This window comes from Tursiops truncatus, chromosome 9 (genome assembly GCF_011762595.2).
Source record: "Tursiops truncatus isolate mTurTru1 chromosome 9, mTurTru1.mat.Y, whole genome shotgun sequence".
Lineage (NCBI taxonomy): Eukaryota > Metazoa > Chordata > Mammalia > Artiodactyla > Delphinidae > Tursiops > Tursiops truncatus.
In genome coordinates this window covers 45538830-45566269 of record NC_047042.1, presented here as the reverse complement: position 1 = coordinate 45566269, position 27440 = coordinate 45538830, and the positions used below count along the sequence as shown (strand labels likewise).

Sequence of the window (27440 nt, the reverse complement as noted above, 5' to 3'; positions counted from 1 at the left end):
CACATAAATTTTCCCACATTCTTGCCCTTTCATCACCAGCAGGTCATATAAATCACCTGACACCCTTAAAATCACAAAATCCCTGCCCTCCGGGAATTTGTAATCTAGTGGGGGCAAGCAATAGGCAAACAATAAAATATGTATGTGTTACAGAGAAAAATAAAGCAGAGAGGGGGCTTAGGGAGTTCTTAGCATGATGTTGTAGCAATATCACATATGCTTGCCAGGGAGGATCTTAATCAGAAAGAGACCTGAAATAATGAGCTGAGTGAAATAAGGGTGTTAGCCAAGAAAGATACCTGAAGCAGAACATTCCAAGCAGATGGAAGAGCAAATACCAAGGCCCTCAGTTGGGAGAGTGCCTGGCCTGTTCAAAGATGAATTAGGGGCTTTGAAGGCCAGTGTGGCTGGAACAGGCCAACTAGGGAAAGAGCAGTAGGAGAAAATTTAGACAGCTAAGAAGCGGAGAGGCTTTGCGTTTTACTCTAGTGAGAAGCCACTGGAGGATTTTTGGCGAGCAGAGTAGTGACATGTTTTTGTTTTGTTTTGTTTTGTTTTGCGGTACGCGGGCCTCTCACTGTCGTGGCCTCTCCCGCTGCGGAGCACAGGCTCCGGGCGCTCAGGCTCAGCGGCCATGGCTCACGAGCCCAGCCGCTCCGCGGCATGTGGGATCTTCCTGGACCGGGGCACGAACCCGTGTCCCCTGCCTCGGCAGGCGGACTCTCAACCACTGCGCCACCAGGGAAGCCCTGTTGTTTATTTTTTTAAACCTATTAATAATTTAATAAAAAGCTATGTAAAAAGGTGTGGTCAGAATGATGGGAACCAGCAAGGATTTCTAAGGCAGCCAGATACTACCAGTAGCAGAGGCTGTTACAGTTTAGGTGGATCATGATCAAAGCTGATCATGGCAGAAGCAGAAACACAAAAAGTGACTACAGCATCCGGTAAAGAGAGACCATTGTGGAATAGGGAGTAGTGAGAAATGATCGAATTCTGCATACATTTTGTTGGTGGAGCCATCAGGATTTGTTGAAGGTCCAAAGGTGTGATGGGACAGAAAGAACGAGGCTAAACTGCTGCCAGCTTTTATTGGTCACACTCTCAGTATCACCGTTGTAAAAGGTGAAGATTTGTGAACGTTCTGATTCTACGTTTTCATCTCAGACTATTTAATCAGAATCTCCTGGATCGTGACCTTGGACACAATACATTTAAAATGGTCTCTAATTATTCTTCTAAAGCCAACTTGACATGAGCTAAGGATTGAAACCTGCTGGCTCAGGTCTCACTTGAGTTACATGAAACAGGCCACGCCTTCAGGGTACAAATTAGGAGCACAGCCCTGTGCAAGGTACGTGGGTGGGTGGGCTTCTGAATGGAGAGATTAATCCCATTCCGATCCCTCTCGCAGAACGCAGGAACACTGCAAAGACATCTGAAGTGTCTTTAGCCAACCATGGAAGGCTTCCTGGAGGAGTCCGATTTTGACGGAGCCTTTCTTAAGCCTTTATCAGGAGGAAAAGGGGTAAGATGAATGGAAAAGATGATGGGGTGTAACGGAGTGGTTAACAAGCACCCAGGCCAGACTCCTGGTGGACGACCGCTCCGCCCCAGACGCAGGCCCTTAGTAGTCGCTGCGCTGGCGCTCCACGAAAGCTACGCCCCTTTCAGAGAAGGACCGGCCCATTTCTGCCCGCCGCTGCCCCTCGCGTTTCCGGAAGGTCCTGATATTACGCCGGACCCAACCGGATGCAAGTCGCACGCCCTCTTCCGCTTGTATTTGGGTTACTTATACTCAGCATGTAAGGAGAGGCAGGCGCGGCCTGTGGTCCACGCTCGGAGTTATGCCTGTTCGGCAGGTCTCGCGTGTCCGGGCCTTGTATCGGCGCATTTTGCTGCTGCACCGGGTTCTGCCCCCAGACCTCAAAGCCCTTGGTGACCAGTACGTGAAGGACGAATTTAGGAGACATAAGACGGTTGGTTCTGACGAGGCCGAGCGATTCTTGCAGGAATGGGAGGCAAGTAACTGCCCCCTTTTCTTCGCCCCAGATCTTTGAGGTCCCTCAGCGGTGTCCCGGTTTGTCTCTGGGAGAGGCCGCCTGACCCGGCTGGTTTCCCCGGGCCTCACGAGCTCGAACACAGCGGCAGCCTGTTCCGTTTGAATTAAACAGCGCAAAGCCGTTCAAACAATACTTCCCAAAGTTACGTCCCAGGCTGGTCTGTTTATCCCACAGATTCCTCGCTGGAGCACATCCCGTTACAACAGCGTGTCCAGTTCAGTTCAAGTTTTGCCAGGCGCTGGAGGGGTGAGGATGGAGGTTACAAAATTGAATAAGTCACCGTCAGGTGCTTAAAGAGCTTACCGTTTGGCAGCTTTTTTGTCTCCTCCAGTGCCTTGCACGTAGCAAGCGCCTATTGATAAATTAATGGTTTTCTCGTTACTAGTTTTCAGAGTTTTAGAGGCTTGTTTCTATAATTACTATTTTTAAAATCCCAGTGCTCTTTGTTGGGTCTTAATAATATTCTCAGTTGACTGATAACAGAAATCGGATAAGACTGGGGGTAATTACAAGCGGTGGGCAAAAATGCTGGTCAGAGGTAAGTCAGGTGAAAGTTGGTTTCTTCGTAGTCTCAAGTCACGTTATTCTGTTGAATTGCTCTGCATCATTGCACTAAATCTTAATGAGACACATGCATTAGGGATTAACCCTTTGATTTTTCCCTCCCTTTTTTGAGTGAAGTCAAATGATATTCAGCGTGTTTCATTTAGAGTGTTTCGTGGGGTTGGGAGCCATGCAGCACTGCCCCTCGTTATTTGCAAATATAAAGAAATGAATGAAATTGGCAATTAGAGCGACAGGTATTTGAAAGCATGAAGCAGTGTTGGTTTAAGAACTGAGGTAAGCAATTCTTCAGCCTAAAAAGTTGATGGCTATAGAGATTATTGAAGTCTGTTTTTTTAAAAAAATCATAAAGGGTGAACACAGGGTGAACATTAGGGTGAACACCGAACTCTTTCACTGAATTGCAGAATTTTTTATTGTAGACTCATGTACGCTTGCAAGAGGGACATTTAGGACAACGGTGAAATTTAGAACTTGCCTAAAAATTATGTGTATTAGATGTAGTGAGGCTGCCTAGAGCCAGGGAGGTTGAATCTTAAAATGCAGACTGCTGCAGACTGCTCTCTTTTAATATGGTAACTTGGTCTTGAAGCCAGAAGAACTGGATTCAAACTCAGGTACCGGCATTTATTAAATGTCAGGTCACCTTTCCTAGTCTTATTTTCTTATCTGTAAAATCATAACAGTATTTACAATATGCACCTCTAAATTAGTGTATGTAAATGTAAGTGACATCTTTTAAGCCAAGTCAGTTTGTGGCAGGACAGGAAGAAGTCTACCTCTATGTTGGGAAGCACTTTGGGAGGTCCTAAGAACTGGGAAGCTTTTTAGGGAAAGAGTAGGAACCCAGAATAAATTGGTAATAGGCTACAGGAAAGAGACATTTTTAAAAAACTGGTTTAAAAAAAAAATGTGTTGATCAACTGAGGAGACTTGGTGTCAGGCGTTCAGCTTAAAAAAAAACAAACCCACAAAAAACCAAAAAACTCTCCTAGTGCTATGTGGCATTTGGTCTCTAGGATTCTTTCACACACTTCTAAAATTGCTTATGAACTTGAATTTGCTTTACTTTAAAAGGCAAAGTTGGGTATGGATACCACTGGAGAAGAGAAAGGAAGGGTCAGGAATATGAGAGGACTCGGTATTGGGAGGAGAGTTCCCTATTCCCTTTCATCTATTCCCTTCTGATCACAGAAGACTGGCAAATATTAGAGCAAATTCATCGGGGGAAATTTCTGTTCAAGGACCTTTGGGGGAAGGTAAGAGGAAAGTATTTCATTTTATCTTAAGGATAAAAATGTAAATGCATATTTACAGAGTAAATAGTGAATTTGTATAATTCCTTACCATAGAGAAAAAATGTTAAGTTCAGGGAGAGATGTTTGATAACTGGTTAGTAAAATACCCCTTGTAATCTTATTCCCGAGCCTTTTAGGGGACAAATGTTAAAAGTGCAATTGGGGCAGGATAGATCAGGGGGTCTTACTTATTATGACACTTTTAAAGTTCTGACTATGCTCAGTTTTGAAGAATAGCTGTTTTAGGTAATGCTTTCCATTTTTCTTTCTGCGCCGACCCAGTTGTGGAGAGAAGAACTTCTTACCACTATTTTCTGGGAAATTAGAATAAACGTTGAAAATTAAATAGCAAGTAGAAGACCTTCGTGTTAGAATGTGAGACGAAACACAGCTCCTTAGGAGCCACTTTGAAAAGACTCCGTGTGTTTAATTTTTCATTTTTTTTGCCCCATTTATTTATGTCTGTTGCTTTCTTGCCTGGTTTCCATTGTTTTCCTTAAGTAGCTGCTTTGGTCTGTGTCTCTTGGGGGAGGTTTATGGTGGAAGTTTCTGGAAAAAGCAAAATGCTTAAACATTCTTTAAATAGTTATTGATCACTTATTGCCAGGCAAAGTGCTAGGCATTGTAGGACACATAATGAATAATATATGTGTTTTACTTTTATGGTGTGTAAGTTTAGAGTATAATAGATGATTATAGTATGAAAAGGTGTCTCTGAAGTGCTATAGGGGCAAGGAGGGAGTGGAGGAAACTGAGGCCACATGTAATGTCTGAGCTGAGGTTTGAGCAGGTCAGAGTTACCTTGTCAAGAAAAAGACTCTAGAAAGAGGGAATAACCTATGCAGAGTTATTGAGGTAAGAAACAGTATGACTTTTCCCAGGATATGCAGTGATGTGTTTAGAATTTAGTGTATTACATGGGAGATAAGGAAGAGATAAAGCTAAAGAGGTGACAAGAGACAGGATATTCTGTTAAGGATTTTAGGTCTTTATTTTGAATCATTGAAAGATTTTAAGCAGTGGTGAAAATGATTCAAATTATATTCTAGAAAGATCACTTTAACAGCAATAGAAAGGAATGATTGAAGAATGAGACAGATTGAAGGTAGGGAGAACTGTTAGGAGAGATGTAGTAATCCCAAATATGTATGTGCCTGAACCGAGACGGAGATGTTGAGGATGGAGAGTATGGGCTTTTGCGTTACCCTTTTTAAGGTAGAATGGGATTTGACTTGGTGACTGATACAGGATTAATTAGAGGGGAGGCCATAGAATGGATAACTCTCAAGTTTTGGAATACGATACCAATAACCAGAATAAGTATATAGGAGGAGGAGGTGGAGGATGAGTTCAGTATGGTACATTTTTGTGTTAAAAATTCTGGTGGGACAGTCAAGTGGAGATGTTTTGAGATATATTTACCCTGATACTCAGGAGACAGATTGTGGCTGGAGATAGAGATTTGGAATTCATTAATTGTAATTGATGGTCCAAAGGTGTGAATTAAAGTGCCCAGGCTGGGTATAACGGGGGAAGCTAGATAGATAGTGGTCAAAGATAGACCACTAACATTTAGGAGTTAAAGAGAATGAAGGTAGTAGTAGTGTAGTGCTGGAACTGTTCTGTTCTTTTCTTTTTCTGTACTCAGTTGTTCCTAAGCTACTTCTGCAAAGGAACATACTTTAGATTTGTATGATAGTCTTTATCATAATATTTGCTTTTTTGTTTTATTTTGTTGTATTCATTTTAGAGAGGAGGAAATGCTTCAAATTTCATGTAACTGTGCATTTGTAACTCATGTGGGATATCTTACGAGTTGGAAGTGGATCATCAGATTAAAAAAATGTATGATTACATTGCATGTCATCTATATTTAGAGTTTCCTTAACTTAATATAATTAGGGTTGGATGGATATTTTGCAGTTTTTATAATTGTACGTCTCTCTTACCTAATTTGAGGACCTCATTTTGTTGGTTTTGAACATCCTGATTTGAACTTTGTATTTTAGTTTGTGGGAGAAAAGGAATGAATTACCTCTCTGTTCAGTAGATGGATTGTGTGTGTGGGGGATCATCTACCAAGTATGAGGGAGTCATCTGGGAACCTCTTAGTTGTACTGTTTATTCCGCATGTTACTCAGTGTGGTGTTTTTGTGACGGTTTATTGGGTGGTGATGGTTTATTGATATGTTACACATGTGTGTTTTCCACATTAAGCTTTACCATTTAAAAAATTTTAGCCGTACTGTGGTCCTTAACTAATGGTTGAAAAAGGGGTGAAGGTGAGGATTTGAAACAGTATATCCTTGGAACATAAAATGTTTCTTTTTTTTCTTTTTTTCATTTCTGAAGTATTTGGAAGCTTTTACGATATTTTTTGTTTAGAAATACTTAACTTTTATTGGTGTCAGTTGTGTTATAACAGTGCTTATGTTATAAAGTAACTTAAGATGTTTTTAAAAATCATAGTTTGATCAACATTGCAAATATTATTGACTTTATACTATATTACTGGAACACAGAGGTACGTCCTTTTATTTAAGTGATTTTAAAGTTATTGGAATTTATAGATTTAAAATAATGGTAATAGAATGATAGTATTAATATGCTATTAGTTATGGTTCTAAAACAGATCTGTGTGTGTGTAGGGCTGTGTGTATGTCTATATACCACACAGACTTAAGAATTTGAAGTAAGTTTTTCCGTAGAATTTAATAAAAGGATTATATATATATATATATATATGCATTATATATATATGCAGTTATATATATGCATAATATGATTTTACTGGTTTAATAATATTGATTTTACTGGTTTACCTATTATTTTATGAGATAAATTATTTTACGGTTGCTTAATAAGAACAGATGTTTGAAATTTTACATAGGGAGTATTAGAATTGATTGAAAGGGGCTTCACATTGCTTCAGTAAACTTGTTTTTTAGGTTAATGCTCTTCAGCTTTTTTGAAAAACCAAAGTAATGTATGTATGTGGTTAAAAAAATTAGTGTGGGAGGGCTTATAATAAAGAGCAATATATTCTTTTCTATTCCTTAATTTATCTGTTCTGGGGACATTTTTCATTTTATTTTGGTGTCTTTCAGGTTTCAGGTATCTTGTGAATTTTGTTATCTGTCCAAATTTACAAGTAAAGCAATAAGAAACTGAGAACTCTGTATATAGGTAGGCTTGTTGATTAGAAAATTACTTTTAGGATCACAGAGTTTCAGTAAATCTCCCTTGGATTTGCTTCTTGCTCCTCATTTTCTTTACCTCCCTGGTGTTTGTGTTCCGTTGGTTCTGGCAGTTTGGCTTTATCTTCAGCTGTTATTCTCTGTTTTGTTTTCTAAGCTGTGGCTGCTTCTACTGAGGCTGTTTTATTAGTTAAACTTCTCCACCTGCTTTCCATTTTGAGAACCTTACTGAAATCTCTTGGCTTCTAATGGCTCCTTTCTTAGTCATTATGGATCGCTCCTTTAAAAGTTTTTTTATTAGTTCATTGGAGTTTTGGAAGGGAGAAGAAATAAGAAATAAGCTTCTGTGATTTCTCCAATCTGCCATCTCAAACTGGGGATTCTCAGTGTTTTCATTTTAAAGATGAAGAAACTAAGGCCTGTGGAAGTAAAATGACTTGTTTGGTGCCACACAACTAGGTACGATGAAAATCTTGTGCTCTCGCCTCATGAAAATCAGTTAAGATTTTGGAAATTAATGTTTCCAAAAGACTATTCAATTTTTGTTTAATGTAAAATGATTATATATTTTTTCTTTGAATTTTGCTTGTTTGCTTATTACAGTTTATTTGTATATTTGGTTTGTTTTCCATTTTTGGTATTTTTCCTAAGGGACAGGGAAGATTTTTTTTAAATCATGTTTCTACCTAATACACCTCTAGCATAATTAGGAAATGTTTAGGTGATGATTTATTTGTATGTTTATTATCCCAAGGTGCTAATTGCGACACATTTCTTTCTCAAAGATTTTTTTCGTTAATGACATGAGAATAGAAGTTGCTGTAATGTAACTGTTAAACTGTTGTGCTAGTCAGGCACATATATTTCCTGTGTGATTTTTGGCTTCAGTTGTCTTAGTAGGGGAAGTAATATTTTACCCTTGAAATTACAGATGGACCAAAAAGTTCTCTTTTACCTCTAAGATATGATTATATTAGGAGATGAGTTAAAACTATATCAAACGGCTTAACCCACTTTACACTTTTCATTGGCACCACTGATTTCTCTCTTTAATCTTCTTTTAGTTTTAGGGTTGTGTGTTACCATAGTAATACCACGGACAATAAAAATACAGTACATTTTATTTCTCTTTGTAATACTTACCATTAACATAAAGTTAATAATTCCTGAATTAAAAATTAGTTAAAATAAAAGGCAAATGGAATGTATTTGGGATTAATGTGATAGATGCTTGATAGCATTAGTATAAAAAGAACTTAGCTTGGACTGGGAAAACACTTAACAGCTTTAATACAGGAATGGGCAAAAGAGACTCTAATAAGAGGTCATTCTCTGATTTATATATGAATTTAACTTCTGTGTTGAATGTATATGGTAATAGTGAAAAATTTAAATCAGTATAGATGTCCAGTGATGGCAGAAGAATGAAATTATAACATAGCCATATGATGGATGGGTTAGTATGCAGCTCTTAGTAATGGTGTTTCAGAAGAATTAATGGTATAGAAAACTGCTCATGATACAATTAAGAATAAACAGTGTTTATCTTTGGGTGCTGGGATTAAGGATGATTATAATTTTCTTTCTTGTACCTCAGAATTCCAGATCATGTGCTACTTTAGTGATTATAAGAAAGCCAATAAATGTGATTTTAAACGATGCAGTTGGATATGCTCAGCATTTTTGTTACCAATCTTGTGTCACAAAGCACAGGAAAACACATACATTGAGTCAACTAGCACCTTATAAATATAGTTCCTAATTTTGCTCTTTAAATTTTGTAGGTTAAACTTAGACTTCTTCATGTTTCATAAATAATGTCAGCTATATACCTTAATTATTTCTTGCTGAGTTTTGTAAAATTAAAACAATGTAAATGTGTAGACTTTTTTACTCAGTATTGTAAATGGCCACGGAAATAAGAGAAGAAATACAAGGCACCCAGATTGAAAAGAAAGAAAGAAAACTGCCTTTATTCACAGGAGATATGATTATGTAGACAATTTGATGTGATCTACTAAAAAACTTCTGGAATTTAATAAGTCAGTTTAGCAAGGTTGTATGATACATGGTCAGTATATAAAAATTAACTGTACTTTTATATACTAGCAGTGAAAACTTGGAAATTAAACTTTTTAAATATCACTTACCATCAAAAAATATGAAATGCTTAGGGAAAATTCAGACAAAGGATGTTCAGACCTGTACACTGAAAACTACAAAGCATTGCTGGGAAAGAATAAACGTGTGGATTAAAAATTAAACTTTTATCTAGTTACTGTTTTTTCCTTAACCACTAGAAGACATATTTAGAATTTAGAATCTTTAGGGCTCTAAACTGAGATCAGAAAAGAGTCATCAGGACCATCTATCTGGTATAGTTTTAAGTCTTTTTAAGCAACGTGAAGAATCTTCTCATGTTCATTTCTTAGAGATCATACTTAAATAGTCATAATTCTCCAATAACTTCATTTAATGAAAATTAAGTTGCTACTTAATAACTGTTAGAAATCTATTTTAATTTTTTACCTTTTTCTGAGTATTGTAGAAGGTTGCATGAAGGCTGACAGTGTATTAGGACTGGCAGAGGAAATTGGTGAACTGTTGGTTTGTCTTCTGGCGAGTGAGACAGAGAGGATGAAAGGTGGCTTGGAAACCAGTAGGCTTAGGAAGGAGATTCTAGGTAGGTTTGTGCCACCCAAGATTGTCATTGTAAGTTCTGGTAATTGATCTTGTACATTTGGAATTGGACTTTATCAGCATACTCAGAGATGATTGAATATTGACTTCAGATTCACACTAAATTTATGTAATACTGAAGTATAAGCTAGAATGCTGATTTCTATGGGTTGGGGAGTGGGGGCCGATGAAGAGGGCTTTCCTTTTCCAGGAGTCAGAATATTCATAGTTAGATCCAGGGACACTTCTTTCAGAGGTGTCTCAGAATTTAGAATTTTTTAGATTTTAGAAAGGTAAGAAGGAGTATGATTGAATTTTAAGACACACCCCTGTGGGATCTGGAGTGGTACCCTGTAATCAAGTACATTAATATTTCTGCAGTAAAGCATTTGACTGTTCATATTAAGCAGAGTAAATAAATGCTTCACATAATCCATTTAGGTCCGGATTTGCTACCAGATGAGTTCTGAAACAGCTTTTGTTTTTTGAAACTTCTTTGACATCAGAATTGCAAGTAAGGGATTGTGGACCTCTATTAAGCTTTCTAGGAAACTGAATTAATGTTTAGAAGGTTGCCTGGTAAACATGGAATTAAAATAATGGGAACTGGGTAGGCATGAGAGATTTTTCATCAGGCCTTGTAGTAGAAAACATTGTGGGTCCTCATGCTTCACTGCCCTTTTTTCCTGGACAGTGCTGAACACACGTTAGGAAGTTTGCCCCCTCTTGATACTTTATTTTTATTTTAAGCACATTTTTTCCTGCCAAAGCATTATTATTATTATCAGTGTGTTGATAGATTAAGCTACCTAATTGGTCTTCTGGGCCTGAGAGAATTCAGATGTTTCCCATTGTGTGATTTTTTTTTTAGCTCAGTTCCCAAGGGAGGATCATATTTATCTTATTTAGAAGTTTTTGGTCTTCCCTAATTCTAAATTAGTAAACTTGGAGCATTTCTAAAATAAATTGAATTTTGACTTCTAAGCTTTCAAACACTAAATATTTATGCTTTATTTGAATAGATTTTAAACATGGCCTATTTTTTTTCAAAAAACATTTCATCATTATAAACATAAAAAAATAACAGAATGTTGTATATTGTATGTTTAAGTAGCAAAGCTTTCTGGACTTTGCTGCAGGACTCTTCACTTTGCTGCAGATGAAGTTGTCTAGTTTGTTTAAAACTATCCCATTGAATAAAAAAAAAAATCACACACGTCTCATAGGAACTTTCCCCTTTCCACACTAAGAATGGCAGCTGATGGCATGGCAAATACGTATATATAAAAACAACTATAGGGCTTCCCCGGTGGTGCAGTGGTGCCAATGCAGGGGACGTGGGTTCGAGCCCTGGTCTGGGGAAGATCCCACATGCCACGGAGCAGCTAAGCCCGTGTGCCACAACTACTGAGTCTGTGCTCTAGAGCCCGTGAGCCACAACTGCTGAGCCCATGTGCCACACCTGCTGAAGCCCACGCACCTAGAGCCCATGCGCCACAACAAGAGAAGCCACCTTAATGAGAGGCCAGAACACCGCAACGAAGAGTAGCCCCGGATCGCTGCAACTAAAAAGAAAGCCCACATGCAGCAACGAAGACCCAATGCAGCCAAAATAAATAAATAAATTTATAAACAAACAAACAACTATAATAACATCAGCATGCAGCATCAATGGGTCTAGCCTCACAGCACAGACCCAAAGCTCTAACCCCTCCAAAAGGTAGCTTGTTCACTGCCTCACACTTCCCAGCCTGGCTGCCTACTTATTCATTCTATAAGGTATAAGTATGTACAGTTGATAATGCAGGATTTCTAGCCAATAACCATAGTTAACACCACTTAAAAAACACCATGAACATATTTAAATGCCTTTACTAGGCTAAGCAAGATGCACAGAGTGAGAAAAAGTCTTATTTTAAAATACTTGGAAATATATACAACTTTGATACAGTTTCAGGGTACTAATAACGACCTTGGCTACTTCATGTAAATTACTTAAAATTTCTAGTATACTTCTAGAAACTGCAATATGATTATATTCGAATTTTGTAATTAAATCTAATGAGGGCAGAGCCATCTCAAAGAAGTTTGTTGTATTTTTCCCTACTCTGGAATTCATGTGGAGTTAGATACTCAAGTTTATTTCTCTATCCTCCTCTTTCTCAACCCCCTTCTTCCTCCTGTCATCCTCTTCATCTTCCGTTTTTTAGGCAACATCTGTCTCCTTTGCACCATCAGATTTTCCTGAGTTGGCTAAACCTTTTTCCTATTTCTCCTTCAGCCTCACTACCTTATTATTGTAAGGCTGCTTTTTTTGCTCTCGGATTACTCCACGTCTGTTTGGTCTTCAGTGGAGGTGCCAGGGTTTGTGGATTTGATCTCAGGGTGGAACTCTGAACAGAACACTCCAAGTAGTGGCTACTCGGGAGCATTAGGTCCTTCCTGCTTCTCTTAGTTCTTCCACAATGCTCCATTTCTGGATCATCAGATTTGGATTTCCTTTTCCCAGAGATTGTCTTCTGTATCTCAGAGCACTTCTTAGAAAACTGCAAAGGAAAAATCAAAAACAAGCTGCAACGCTGATGGGATCTCTTGGATTTTTCTTCTTTTGTACCTCTGGCTTGCCTGCACAATGAAGGCAGAGAAGACCCTTTGCTCTGTGGTTTCTTAGGTCACCTTCAGCCGTATTGATTCATTGTTTGCTAGCCTCTGCGTGCAGTTTTACTGCACGCAGTAAAGAAACAGTTAACAAGAAACCAGTATTAATGATTATGGTAGACATACATGTATATAGTTAAGAACTATATAAAATTTGCTTTTCTGTGCCATTTTCAGCTATTGTATTTAATCTTTTTGTGTCACCTGCTAGGTTAGTCAAGCGATTGGGACAAAGATTGTAATAATAACGTTTTGGAAGCTTGATACTTTTGTAACTACTTTTATGCTATGAGTGCATTTCTGAAAAGTTGTTTATAAGTTGATTTTTAAAAATTTTAACTATTTTAAGTATACTGGCAGATTAACTATTTAAAGAAATTCTTTTGTTAATCCTTTTGTAAAATGAATAATCAGCCCATAATTTCCTTCTTTGTGTAAACCTGCATTTGCATACATGAAATTTGTTTTAAATAGGGTTTGTCTACAAATGTCGATGCATGTGTCTAAAAAGAAAAAAATTTAATTTCTGTTTGTGAAGAACAAATTCAGATTTGGCACTTTTGATAAGGTAAGACATACCAGATTATTTTAGTTCTATTCTTTTCAACTAAAGCATATTTTAGATAGCATTTTGCTATCAAAATATGCTCTGCACCTTTAATTAAGGGGTGGCAAGAAGTTCATATGTTAAGATTGAACTGTAGTATATTTTTAAAGTATATTTTCTTAAATAGTAATAGAGCTAGTGTGAAGTTATAAAAGTTTAAAAAGCTATTTAGTAGTTTTATCTTTTCTTAAAAGCATAACTGGAATCTCAAATCTTAATGATTTTTGTCTTTAAAAATTTTGCTTTATCTTAGCCTGTACTTACAGAGGTAGATGTATATGTTGCTTTTAATTATGTTTGTTAGCTTTCTACTTAACTGTAGTTGGGTGATACCCAGCAGTTTACTCCTCTGCTTGATACTTGGATGATAGATAACTCATCCTTCTTTTAGTTTGGATACTGAAATCTTGTTAACCAGTATTAACCATAAACAGCTGTTAATCCACAGTATAGCATAAATGTGGTATACTTATGATGAAAAAATAAAAATGTAATTGCCATTGTGTAATATTTTAACTGTACTGTGGTTAAATAGACTTTTTCTGCAGGGCTGTCTGGGAGCCTTACTACTATTTGTTATACTGTTTCTTTGGGAAAGTATATACAAATTAAAGTCTAGAGCATTGGGAACTTGGCCCCATCTCTTAGACCAGCTGCACAACCTATTGGATAGTCAGTCAAAGGAGAAGCCCTCATGATTTAACATGGGTACTGTTTGATTCCATGGAAAGTAAAGCCTTTCCTCGATAACTGAGGAAGAAGTCAGTGGGTTAGAGAACCCTTGGAAATGTCCTGGGATCTAGTAGAGACACATCTTCTAATATAAATAAGGCCAGCCATTTGTTTGTTCATGGCCTTAACAAGTTGAGTGTCAGGGATAATCTAGACGACATTATTAAGGACAAAAACTGGAAAGAAAGCAAAGAATCAGGAGGAGAGGTTTCAGCAACAAGTTCAAGGTGGGACATGGAGAAATTGTTCCAAATGTAGGTCTTGAATTGTGTGAGGCTGGGAGGACTAGACAGGAGGAGCCCAACTGAGTTTATTTGTTCACTGATTCATTCAATGCCTACTATTTTTCAGGGGATACAGAGATTAATGGTCAGTATCTGTAAGGAGTTCATAAGTGTGGTACATGTCTGTATAAGATAGAAGAAGACTCATTGTACTCTAAAGAGTAGTAGTTGAGAATGTTGGTCTTCTGGCAGCAGGGCAAACAGAGTGGTGTGATTACAGGAGGAAACTTCTCTTTCCCTTAGCCATTCAATTTATGATTGTTAGGCAGTTCTCTAACCAGTATATCTACCCTGTCACTTGCTGTTCCTTATTCTGACTCTGTTCTGTTGGATTTTGAAGATCTTTTTATCTTTGAGTTTCTTTAAAATATAATTACCCTATGAGAGATTCCATTTTAAATTATTGGCAGCTAACACTTTAATGATTAACAATGACATTGATTAACATCCAGCTACTTACTGTGTGAATGGATAATTTGATTAACCACTCCAAGCCTCAGTTTCCTCATCAGTGAAATGGGAATACCAACAGTACTTACTTCAAAGGTTAAGGATGAAATAAGATAATATATGCACAATAGTTGCCTTGTACATGGTAAGTTCTCAATAAGTGTTAACTATTTTAGCTGTAGCGTGTGGTAGGAAGGAGATTTGATAGGAAGGAGTTTTGAAGGTACTGAAAACAAATTTTGTTATTTCATTATTCTTAATTCTTCCTTCTTTCCTATCTTCCATATCCAGTTAGTTTCCAAATCTGGTTGATTCCTTTTACCATATCAGAACTCTGACCTGTTGTCTCCATTCTCTTTGCCTCTGGATGTTTGTAGTAATTTCATAAATAAGCTTGCCTTTAGTCCCTTTTAAATGTCAGCTTATAAAACACAACTTTGATCATATTATTGCCCTCGTAAAAAGCCATCACTGTTTTCCCGATTGACCTCTCTTGAACCCAAGTTAAAAACTATGCAAAATCTGACTTGAATATGTTTTTCCTACCTTACATCTCAATATTCTTTTTCAAGTTTCCTAAGTTCCAATCATACTCAACAGAGAATGTGGCCTTAAGTTGTCTTGGCCTCACTATTCATTTGCCCTAAATGTTTTCCTGTCTTTTTCTGTATAGCCAAATCCTAAAATGTCTTTCATAACAGCTCCAATCCTTTGCTATCAACTGTTTCTTGATTAATTCTCCCAATAAAAAGCAAAACTCTGTCTTCTAATTTTCTAAAACATTATTTTGTATTTTTGTTTTCTTCATGCTTTCTACAGTGTATTATAATTATTTGTGTACATCCTTTTTGGTGCTAGTAGAGGGTAAATTCCTTGAGGACGAAAACTATGCTTTATGTATCTTTGTGTACCTTAAAGCTCCTAGGACAGTATTTTGCTTATGATAGACGCTCAGTAAATCTTGGTTTTTTCCTCCAAAAGAAAAATGTGTGATTTTTCAGATGAAGACCAAACATGTTGGATAAAAAGTTAACCAAATATGTGAATTATAGTTTATAAAGATTAATAGTTTAAGCAAAGGCTTTTAGCCTGATTATGGCAATTCTTAAATTGTATTTCATAAATAAATGAGAATTCAGTGTTATATTTCATAGTGTACTAGGCTTATTCCAAGCACTTTAATCCATGTTTTTATCTAGATATGCTGTCAAGTCAGTAGGCATATGAATGCATGAATAGCTGGTTCAGGTTTTTTTTAAAAATTAATTAATGAATTTATTTTTGGCTGCGTTGGGTCTTGGTTGCTTCACGCGGGCTTTCTCTAGTTGCGGCAAGTGGGGGCTACTCTTCGTTGCAGTGCGTGGGCTTCTCATTGTGGTGGCTTTTCTTGTTGCAGTGCACAGGCTCTAGGCGTGTGGGCTTCAGTAGTTGTGGCACACGGGCTCAGTAGTTGTGGCTCGTGGGCTCTAGAGCACAGGCTTAGTTGTGGCGCACGGGCTTAGCTGCTCTGCGGCATGTGGGATCTTCCCGGACCAGGGCTCTAACCCGTGTCCCCTGAATTGGCAGGCGGATTCTTAACCACTGCACCACCAGGGATGTCCTGGTTCAGTTTTTTTTATATATATATATTTTTTTCTTTTTCCATTTAATATAGTGTTTTAAGTGCCTAAGAATGGAGAGAGATAATTAAAGAGTATTTAGGAAATTTAAGATCATGAACTGGGAGAGTCCTAGGACAGGCATAATTGCTAAGAATCTTGGAAACAGAAAAAGAAGTTGGGTGTCTGTCATGCAGTTTCCTTAAGCTACAATGAACACCATCTTCTCTCCAGAAGAAGAGAGAAACTAGGAGCAACTGTGCATGGTCATTTTCACTAAATTCTTCTAAGAATATTTACCTGTTTACAACCAGATTCATTCATTCCTTCTAGTATTGACTGGAATACTCCAGTCAGATACAGGAATTTTTTGTGTAAGTGTAATTTCAAAAATTTCCACATGATGGCAGAAGATATCTGGAAACACGTTATTGAATGAAATTCAGAAAACTTTGTATTTCAGTTTTATCTGAAATAGTGTCTTTTCACATTTCTGCTAGTAATTTTCACACTTGTATTGTCTGATAGAGATAGTTATTGGTATTTTGAACATTGTAAATGTTTTCACTAATTTTAAAATTTTAAAAAGAATTTTTTTCCTGATTTCTTTTATATAATTTAAATTCATTTTTGAAGGTTTCATGGGTCTCCTCTGAATAGTGTTTTAAATACTTGTTTTGGTAAATGTCTTTTTTCTTAGTAAGCCAGTTTAGCGGAGATTGAGTTCAGTTATTTACTATTTATAGATAAATGTGTGAAACCAAATATGTGGACTTTTATTCAACTTTATATTGGAAATTAAGGAATCGATTCAACGTACATTCTTTTGTGTGAATGCGCCTCATGCTCTCTTGACTGTTTTGTTTTTTGCCTCCCTTTCTCTATCACTGTCAGGTCTTCTCTGAAATCTTCCCTGTATTAATTTAAGAAATTCATTCATTCTGGGGCCTTCCCTGGCGGTCCAGTGGTTAAGACTCCACACTCCCAATGTAGGGGGTTAGGGTTCAATCCCTGGATGGGGAACTAATATGCTGTACAGTGTGGCAAAAAAAAAAAAAAAAAGATTCATTCATTCTGTATATGTTTGTTAAATATTTACCACGCTTCACATAGTGCCCTCAACAATGATAATTGATAGTGTTAAAAAAAAAAATTCACTAGATGTAATCTTCATTTGCTGGAGTTCACAATCTTACAAGGCAGATAGCTACCAAATACATTATTGTGTTTGAGTTGATGTTTGTGGTTCTTATAAAGCAGTATACTTTGCATAAAATTTTAAAGAGTATGCAGCTTTTACATAGTTATGGTAGATTACTTCTGAAAGCATGAATTAGAAGAACAGTGACCTGAAAAACATCAAAATAAACATATGGAAATTTTGTGAAAATGTAAATAGACCAAGGTATTTTGTTTGTTTGTTTTTTGAACACTAGGTGATAGATGATCTAGTTAAAAAAAAGGGGGGAATAACATGGCAATTTTTGTTTTGGTTAGTAACATTCTGTTTTTTTTTTTAAATGATGTGTATCAAGAAGCTATTTTATTTTTACATATTTTTTAACATCTTTATTGGAGAATAATTGCTCTACAATGGTGTATTAGTTTCTGCTTTATAACAAAGTGAATCAGTTACACATATGTTCCCATATCTCTTCCCTCTTGCATCTCCCTCCCTCCCACCCTCCATATCCCACCCCTCTAGGTGGTCACAAAGCACCGAGCTGATCTCCCTGTGCTATGCGGCTGCTTCCCATTAGCTATCTATTTTACGTTTGGTAGTGTATATATATCCATGCCACTCTCTCACTTTGTCACAGCTTACCCTTCCCCCTCCTCATATCCTCAAGTCCATTCTCTAGTAGGTCTGTGTCTTTATTCGCGTCTTACCCCTAGGCTCTTCATGACATTTTTTTTCTTGGGTTCCATATATGTGTGTTAGCATATGGTATTTGTCTTTCTCTTTCTGACTTACTTCACTCCGTATGACAGACTCTAGGTCCATCCACCTCACTACAAATAACTCAATTTCGTTTCTTTTTATGGCTGAGTAATATTCCGTTGTATATATGTGCCACTTTATCCATTCATATATATATATATCCATTCACATATACATGGGCCATTCTTTATCCATTCATCCGATGATGGACACTTAGGTTGCTTCCATGTCCTGGCTGTTGTAAATAGAGCTGCAGTGAAAATTTTGGTACGTGACTCTTTTTGAATTATGGTTTTCTCAGGGTATATGACCAGTAGTGGGATTGCTGGGTCATATGGTAGTTCTATTTTTAGTTTTATAAGGAATCTCCATACTGTTCTCCATAGAGGCTGTATCAATTCGCGTTCCCACCAGCAGTGCAAAAGTGTTCCCTTTTCTCCACACCCTCTCCAGCATTTATTGTTTCTAGATTTTTTGATGATGGCCATTCTGTCCGGTGTGAGATGATATCTCATTGTAGTTTCTTTTTTGTTTTGCTGTATGCGGGCCTCTCACTGTTGTGGCCTCTCCCGTCATGGAGCAACAGGCTCTGGACATGCAGGCTCAGCATCCATGGCTTATGGGCCTAGCCGCTCCACGGCATGTGGGATCTTCCTGGACCGGCGCATGAATCCATATCCCCTGCATTGTCAGGCGGACTCTCAACCACTACGCCACCAGGGAAGCCCTGTTGAAAGATTTTTAATCACAGTTTCAATTTCAGTGTTTGTGATTGGTCTGTTCATATTTTCTATTTCTTCTTGATTCAGTTTTGGCAGGTTGTGCATTTCTAAGCATTTTTCCATTTCTTCCAGGTTGTCCATTTTATTGGCATAGAGTTGCTTGTAGTACTCTCTCATGATCTTTTGTATTTCTGCAGTCAGTTGTTACTTCTCCTTTTTCGTTTCTAATTCTTTTTTTTTTTTTTTTTTGCGGTACGCAGGCCTCTCACTGCTGCGGCACGCAGGCCTCTCACTGCTGCGGCCTCTCCCGTTGCGGAGCACAGGCTCCGGACGCGCAGGCCCAGCGGCCATGGCCCACGGGCCCAGGTGCTGTGTGGCATGTGGGATCCTCCCGGACCGGGGCACGAACCCGTGTCCCCTGCAAAGGCAGGTGGACCCTCAACCACTGCGCCACCAGGGAAGCCCTCTAAGTCTATTGATTTGAGTCTTCTCCCTTTTTTTCTTGATGTGTCTGGCTAATGGTTTATCAATTTTGTTTATCTTCTCAAAGAACCAGCTTTTAGTTTTATTGATCTTTGCTATCGTTTCCTTCATTTCTTTTTCATTTATTTCTGATATGATCTTTATGATTTGTTTCCTTCTGCTAACTTTGGGGTTTTTTTGTTCTTCTTTCTCTAATTGCTCTAGGTGCAAGGTTAGGTTGTTTATTCAAGATGTTTCCTGTTTCTTAAGGTAGGATTGTATTGCTATAAACTTCCCTCTTAGAACTGCTTTTGCTGCATCCCATAGGTTTTGGGTCGTCATGTCTCCATTGTCATTTGTTTCTAGGTATTTTTTGATTTCCTCTTGATTTCTTCAGTGATCACTTCGTTATTAAGTAGTATATATGTTTAGCCTCCATGTGTTTGTATTTTTTATAGATCTTTTCCTGTAATTGATATCTAGTCTCATAGCGTTGTGGTCGGAAAAGATACTTGATACAATTTCAGTTTTCTTAAATTTACCAAGGCTTGATTTGTGACCCAAGATATGATCTATCCTGGATAATGTTCCATGAGAACTTGAGAAAAATGTGTATTCTGTTGTTTTTGGATGGAATGTCCTATAAATATCAGTTAAGTCCATCTTGTTTAATATATCATTTAAAGCTTGTGTTTCCTTATTTATTTTCATTTTAGATGATGTGTCCATGGGTGAAAGTGGGGTGTTAAAGTCCCCTACTATGAATGTGTTGCTGTCGATTTCCCCTTTTATGGCTGTTAGTATTTGCCTTTTGTATTGAGGTGCTCCTATGTTGCGTGCATAAATATTTACAATTGTTATATCTTCTTGGATCGATCCCTTGATCATTATGTAGTGTCCTTCTTTGTCTCTTGTAATAGTCTTTATTTTAAAGTCTATTTTGTCTGATGGGAGAATTGCTGCTCCAGGTTTCTTTTGATTTCCATTTGCTTGGAATATCTTTTTCCATCCCCTCACTTTCAGTCTGTATGTGTCCCTAGGTCTGAAGTGTGTCTCTTGTAGACAGCATGGGTCTTGTTTTTGTGTCCATTGGGTCTTGTTTTTGTGTCCACTCAGCCAGTCTATGTCTTTGGGTCTTGTTTTTGTGTCCATTCAGCCAGTCTATGTCTTTGGGTGGGAGTATATAATCCATTTACATTAAGGTAATTATCGATATGTATGTTCCTATTCCCATTTTCTTAACTGTTTTGGGTTTGTTATTGTAGGTCTTTTCCTTCTCTTGTGTTTCTTGCCTAGAGGAGTTCCTTTAGCATTTGTTGTAAATTTGGTTTGGTGGTGCTGAACTCTCTCAGCTTTTGCTTGTCTGTAAAGATTTAAATTTCTCTGTCAAATCTGAATGAGATCCTTGCTGGGTAGAGTAATCTTGGTTGTAGGTTTTCTCCTTCATCACTTTAAATATGTCCTGCCTGTCTCTTCTGGCCTCCAGAGTTTCTGCTGAAAGATCAGCTGTTAACCTTATGGGAATTCCCTTGTGTCTTATTTGTTGTTTTTTTGCTTCTTTTAATATGTTTTCTTTGTATTTAATTTTTGATAGTTTGATTAATATGTGTCTTGGCGTGTTTCTCCTTGGGTTTATCCTGTATGGGACCTCTCTGTGCTTCCTGCACTTGATTAATTATTTCCTTTCCCGTATTAGGGAAGTTTTCAACTATAATCTTTTCAAATATTTTCTCAGTCCCTTTCTTTTTCTCTTCTTCTTCTGGGACCTATAATTCGAATGTTGGTGCGTTTAATGTTGTCCGAGAGGTCTCTGAGACCGTCCTCAGTTCTTTTCATTCTTTTTTCTTTATTCTGCTCTGCAGTAGTTATTTCCACTATTTTATCTTCCAGGTCACTTATCCGTTCTTCTGCCTCAGTTATTCTGCTATTGATCCCTTCTAGAGTATTTTTAATTTCATTTATTGTATTGTTCGTCCTTGCTTGTTTCCTCTTTAGTTCTTCTAGGTCCTTGTTAAATGTTTCTTGCATTTTCTCTATTTCCAAGATTTTGGATCATCTTTACTATCATTATTCTGATTTCGTTTTCAGGTAGACTGCCTATTTCCTCTTCATTTGTTAGGTCTGGTGGGTTTTTATCTTGCTCCTTCATCTGCTGTGTGTTTTTCTGTCTTCTCATTTTGCTTATCTTACTGTGTTTGGGGTCTCTTTTTGCAGGCTGCAGGTTCGTAGTTCCCGTTTTTGGTGTCTGTTGCCAGTGGCTAAGGTTGGTTCACTGGGTTGTGTAGGCTTCCTGGTGGAGGGGACTGGTGCCTGTGTTCTGGTGGATGAGGTTGGATCTTGTCTTTCTGGTGGGCAGGTCCACGTCTGGTGGTGTGTTTTGGGGTGTCTGTGGACTTATTATGATTTTAGGCAGCCTCTGCTAATGGATGGGGCTGTGTTCCTGTCTTGCTAGTTGTTTGGCATAAGGTGTCTAGTACTGTAGCTTGCTGGTCGTTGGGTGAAGCTGGGTGGTGGCGTTGAGATGGAGATCTCTGGGAGATTTTCGCCGTTTGATATTACATGGAGCTGGGAGGGAAAGGAAGGAAGGAAGGAAGAAAGAAAGAAGGAAAGAAAGAAAGAGAAAGAAAGAAAGGGAAAAAAGAAAGGAGAAGGAAGGAAGAAAGAAAGAGGATAAAATAAAATAAAGATTAAAAAATAAAGTTATTAAAATAAAAAATAATAAGAAAAAAATTTTTTTTAATTAAAAAAAAAAAACGGACGGACAGAACCCAAGGACAAATGGTGAAAGCAAAGCTATACAGACAAAATCTCACAGAGAAGCATACACATACACACTCACAAAAAGAGGAAAAGAGGGAAAAATAATAAATCTTGCTCTCAAAGTCCACCTCCTCAATTTGGGATGATTCGTTGTCTATTCAGGTATTCCACAGATGCAGGGTACATCAGGTTGATTGTGGAGCTTTAATCTGCTGCTTCTGAGGCTGCTGGGAGAGATTTCCCTTTCTTTGCACAGCTCCCTGGGTTCAGCTTTGGATTTGGCCCCGCCTCTACGTGTAGGTCGCCTGAGGGCGTCTGTTCTTCGCTCAGACAGGATGGGGTTAAAGGAGCCGCTGCTTCGGGGCTCTGGCTCACTCAGGCTGGGGGAGGTAGGGGTATGGATGCAGGGCAAGCCTGCGGCGGCAGAGGCCGGCGTGACGTTGCACCAGCCTGATGTGCGCTGTGCGTTCTCCCAGGGAAGTTGTCCCTGGATCCCGGGACCCTGGCAGTGGCGGGCTGCACAGGCTCCCGGGAGGGGAGGTGTGGAGAGTGACCTGTGCTCGCACACAGGCTTCTTGGTGGCTGCAGCAGCAGACTTAGCGTCTCATGCCCAGCTCTTGGGTCCGCGCTGTTAGCCGCGGCTCGCGCCAGTCTGGAGCTCCTTTAAGCAGCGCTCTTAATCTACCCTCTCCTCGCGCACCAGGAAAGAAAGAGGGAAGAAAGAGTCTCTTGCCTCTTCGGCAGCTCTAGACTTTTACCCGGACTCCCTCCCGGCTAGCCGTGGTGCACTAACCCTTTCGGGCTGTGTTCACACTGCCAACCCCAGTCCTCCCCCTGGGATCCAACTGAAACCCGAGCCCCGGCGGGTGAGAAGACAAGCCTCTTGGGCTGGTTAGTGCTGGTCGGCACCGATTCTCTGTGCGGTAATCTCTCCGCTTTGCCCTCCACACCCCTGTTGCTGCGCTCTCCTCCGCGGCTCCAAAGCTTCTCCCACCCCTCCGCCACCCGCAGTCTCTGCCCGCGAAGGGGCTTCCTAGTGTGTGGAAACCTTTCCTCCTTCACAGCTCCCTTCCATTTGTGCAGGTCCTCTTCCTATTCTTTTGTCTTTGTTTTTTCTTTTTTCTTTTGCCCTACCCAGGTACCTGGGGAGTTTCTTGCCTTTTGGGAAGTCTGAGGTCTTCTGCCAGCATTGAGCAGGTGTTCTATAGGAGCAGTTCCACGTGTAGATGTATTTCTAATGTATCTGTGGGGAGGAAGGTGATCTCCACATCCTACTGTTCTGCCATCTTCCCCATTCCTCCTATTTTTACATATTGACGTTCATTAAGCTTTTTAAAATTTTTTATTGAAGTATAGTTGATCTGGTCTTTTTCAATGTGCAGTTTTATCTTATGTCTGAATTTGATTGTATAATTTGTTAAAACTGGGACACTTGGAAGTTTAGAAGTACTAAAATAAAATCATAAAACACACATACACATCTGAAATGTATACTTACTGACTTATAAATTTGGTTTATTATATTGATACAGCTATAAAATAGTTCTTTATGAAAACTGTTCTCAAAAATAAGTTTTTAAAATGTGAGAATTATATATATCTGTTTAAGGCCAAAAACATGGCCTTTATAATGATTATATGACCATTACAAAAAGAAGATAAATAGAATGATTACTCGGATATATTAAAGTACTTTTTTTAGATGTTGTTGTCTGTAATGTGTCATTTTTTCTGAAGAATATAGGTTTTGCAATATGGTTTTGTTATTTAAATTGTTTTCTTACAATTGCTTGCAACAAGCTTTATCAAAGTTACATTTTATGGCTAATGCATTTGAATTGTTGACTTCTTTAATTGAGAAAACTTTCTATAAATGTTGAGATATCAGAGGAGCTCCAGGCAAATTCTGCTCGATGGAGGATATTTTCAAATCAATATTTTTTGTATTGGAATTGTATAAATATTTAAGCCACAATATTTTAACAGGTACTGTCTTTTTATCTCCATTTATAGTAGCTTTTTTTGATCTATATATATATATATTTTTTGGCCGTGGCGTGTGGCATGTGGGATCTTGGTTCCCCACCCAGGGATCTAGCCTGTGCCCCCTGCAGTGGAAGTGTGGGGTCTTTTTTTTTTAAAAACTTTTTTTTTTATTGGAGCATAGTTGCTTTACAATGTGTGTAAGTTTCTGCTGTACAACGCAGTGAATCAGCTATATATGTACATATATCTTCTCCCTCTTGGACCTCCCTCCCACCCCACACCCTATCCCACCCATCTAGGTCATCACAGAGCACCAAACTGAGCTTCCTGTGCTATACAGCAGGTTCCCACTAGCTATCTCTTTTACACATGGTCGTGTATATATGTCAATCCTAATCTCCCAATTCGTCCCACCCTCCCCTTCCCCTGCTGTGTCCACATGTCCGTTTTCTACGTCTGTGTCTCTATTCCTACCCTGCATATAGGTTCATCTGTACCATTTTTCTAGATTCAACATATATGTGTTAATATACAATATTTGTTTTTCTCTTTCTGACTTACTTCACTCTGTATGACAGACTCTGTGTCCATCCACATCTTTACAAATGACCCAATTTCATCCTTTTTATGGTTGAGTAATATTTCATTGTATATATGTACCACATCTTTATCCGGTCATCTGTTTCTGGACATTTAGGTTATTTCCAGGTCCTGGCTCTTGGAAATAGTGGTGCAGTGAATGTTGGGGTACATGTGTCTTTTTGAATTATGGTTTTCTCAGGGTATATGCCCAGTAGTGGGATTGCTGGGTCATATGACAGTTCTAGTTTTAGTTTTTTAATGAACGTCCATACTGTTCTCCATAGTGGCTGTATCAATTTACATGCCCCCCAACAGTGCAAGAGGGTTCCCTTTTCTCCATGCCCTCCCCAGCATTTATCGTTTGTAGATTTTTTTTCTTTAAAGAAGATGTTGGGGGTAGGAGTTTTTTAACTAATTTATTTATTTTTGCTGTGTTGCGTCTTCGTTTCTGTGCGAGGGGTCTCTCTAGTTGCGGCAAGCAGGGACCACTCTTCATCGCGGTGCATGGGCCTCTCACTACAGCGGCCTCTCTTGCTGTGGAGCAGAGGCTCCAGTCGCACAGGCTCAACAGTTGTGGCTCACGGGCCCAGCTGCTCCGCGGCATGTGGGATCCCCCCAGACCAGGGCTCGAACCCATGTCCCATGCATTAGCAGGCAGATTCTCAACCAATGCGCCACCAGGGAAGCCCCTGTAGATTTTTTTAATGATGCCCATTCTGACCAGTGTGAGGTGATATCTCATTGTAGTTTTGATTTGCATTTCTCTAATAATTAGTGATGTTGAGCATCTTTTCATGTGTCTCTTGGCCATCTGTATGTCTTCTTTGGAGAAATGTCTATTTAGGTCTTCCCATTTTTTGATTGGGTTGTTTGTTTTTTAATATTGAGCTGCATGAGCTGTTTATATATTTTGGAGATTAATCCTTTATCCATTGATTCGTTTGCAAATATTTTCTCCCATTCTGAGGGTTGTCTTTTTGTCTTGTTTATGGTTTCCTTTGCTGTGCAAAAGCTTTTAAGTTTCATTAGGTCCCATTTGTTTATTTTTGTTTTTATTTTCATTACTCTAGGAGGTAGGTCAGAAAAGATCTTGCTGTGATTTATGTCAAAGAGTGTTCTTCCTATGTTTTCCTCTAAGAGTTTTATAGTGTCCGGTCTTACATTTAGGTCTTTAATCCATTTTGAGTTTATTTTTGTGTGTGGTGTTAGGGAGTGTTCTAATTTCATCTTTTACATGTAGCTGTCCAGTTTTCCCAGCACCACTTATTGAAGAGGCTGTCTTTTCTCCATTGTATATCCTTGTCTCCTTTGTCATAGATTAGTTGACCATAGGTGTGTGGGTGTATCTCTGGGCTTTCTATCCTGTTCCATAGTTCTGTATTTCTGTTTTTGTGCCAGTACCATATTGTCTTGATTACTGTAGCTTTGTAGTATAGTCTGAAGTCAGGGAGTCTGATTTCTCCAGCTCCGTTTTTTTCCCCTCAAGATTGCTTTGGCTATTTGGGGTCTTTTGTGTCTCCATACAAATTTTAAGATTTTTTGTTGTAGTTCTGTAAAAAATGCCATTGGTAATTTGATGAGGATTGCTTTGAATCTGTAGATTGCTTTGGGTAGTATAGTCATTTTGACAATATTGGTTCTTCCATTCCAAGAACATGGTACATCTCTCCATTTGTCTGTGTCATCTTTGATTTCTTTCATCAATATCTTATAGTTTTCTGAGTTACAGGTCTTTTGCCTCCTTAGATAGGTTTACTTGTAGGTAGTTTATTCTTTTTGTTGCAGTGATGAATGGGATTGTTTCCTTAATTTCTCTTTTTGATCTTTCATTGTTAGTGTATAGGAATGCAAGAGATTTCTGTGCATTAATTTTGTATCTTGCAGGTTTACGGAAGTCATTGATTAGCTCTAGTAGTTTTCTGGTGGCATCTTTAGAATTCTCTATGTATGGTATCATGTCATCCGCAAACAGTGACTGTCTTACTGCTTCTTTTCCAATTTGTATTCTTTTTATTTATTTTTCTTCTCTGATTGCCATGTCTAGGACTTCCAAAACTATATTGAATAATAGTGGTGAGAGTAGACATCCTTGTCTTGTTCCTAATCTTAGAGGAAATGCTTTCAGTTTTTCACCATTGAGAACTATGTTTGCTGTGGGTTTGTCGTATATGGCCTTTATTGTGTTGAGGTAGGTTCCCTCTATGCCCACTTTCTGGAGAAACCCATTTTTTATCATAAATGGGTGTTGAATTTTGTCAAAAGCTTTTTCTCCGTCTATTGAGATGATCGTGTGGTTTTTATTCTTTCAATTTGTTAATATCGTATATCACATTGATTGATTTGCACACATTGAAGAATCCTTGTATCCTTGGGATAAATCCCACTTGATCATGGTGTATGATCCTTTTAATGTGTTGTTGGATTCTGTTTGCTAGAAATTTGTTGAGGATTTTTGTGTCTGTGTTCATCAGTGATGTTGGTATGTAACTTTCTTTTTCGATGATATCTTTGGTTTTGGTATCAGGGTGATGGTCACCTCATAGAATGAGTTTGACAGTGTTTTTCCCTCTGCAGTCTTTTGGAAGAGTTTGAGAAGGATAGATGTTAACTATTCTCTAAATGTTTGATAGAATTCGCCTGTGAAGCCATCTGGTCCTGTACTGTTATTTGCTGGAAGAGTTTAGATTACAGTTCAATTTCATTACTTGCGATTGGTCTGTTTATATTTTCTAATTCTTCCTGGTTCAGTCTTGAAAAGTTGTACCTTTCTAAGAATTTGTCCATTTTTTTTGTGGTTGTTCATTTTATTTGCACAGAGTTGCTTGTAGTAGTCTATTATGATGCTTTGTATTTCTG

The 27440-nt window shown here is 38.3% G+C and overlaps 1 protein-coding gene across 2 annotated transcripts in view; it reads left to right on the top strand.

The window, feature by feature from the left end:
* The first annotated feature begins 1791 nt into the window (after positions 1 to 1791).
* Positions 1792 to 27440, top strand: part of SDHAF3 (succinate dehydrogenase complex assembly factor 3) — an 81833-nt gene continuing 56184 nt past the window's right edge. The window contains exons 1-2 of one of the 2 annotated variants that reach the window (XM_019927746.3): positions 1887 to 2021; positions 3705 to 3886. In XM_019927746.3, the coding sequence (XP_019783305.1) occupies positions 2015 to 2021; positions 3705 to 3886 (189 nt within the window). In that variant the 5' untranslated portion in view covers positions 1887 to 2014. Of the gene's footprint in view, positions 2022 to 3704; positions 3887 to 27440 lie in introns of both variants that reach the window. The other variant, XM_019927754.3, reaches the window with a different exon arrangement.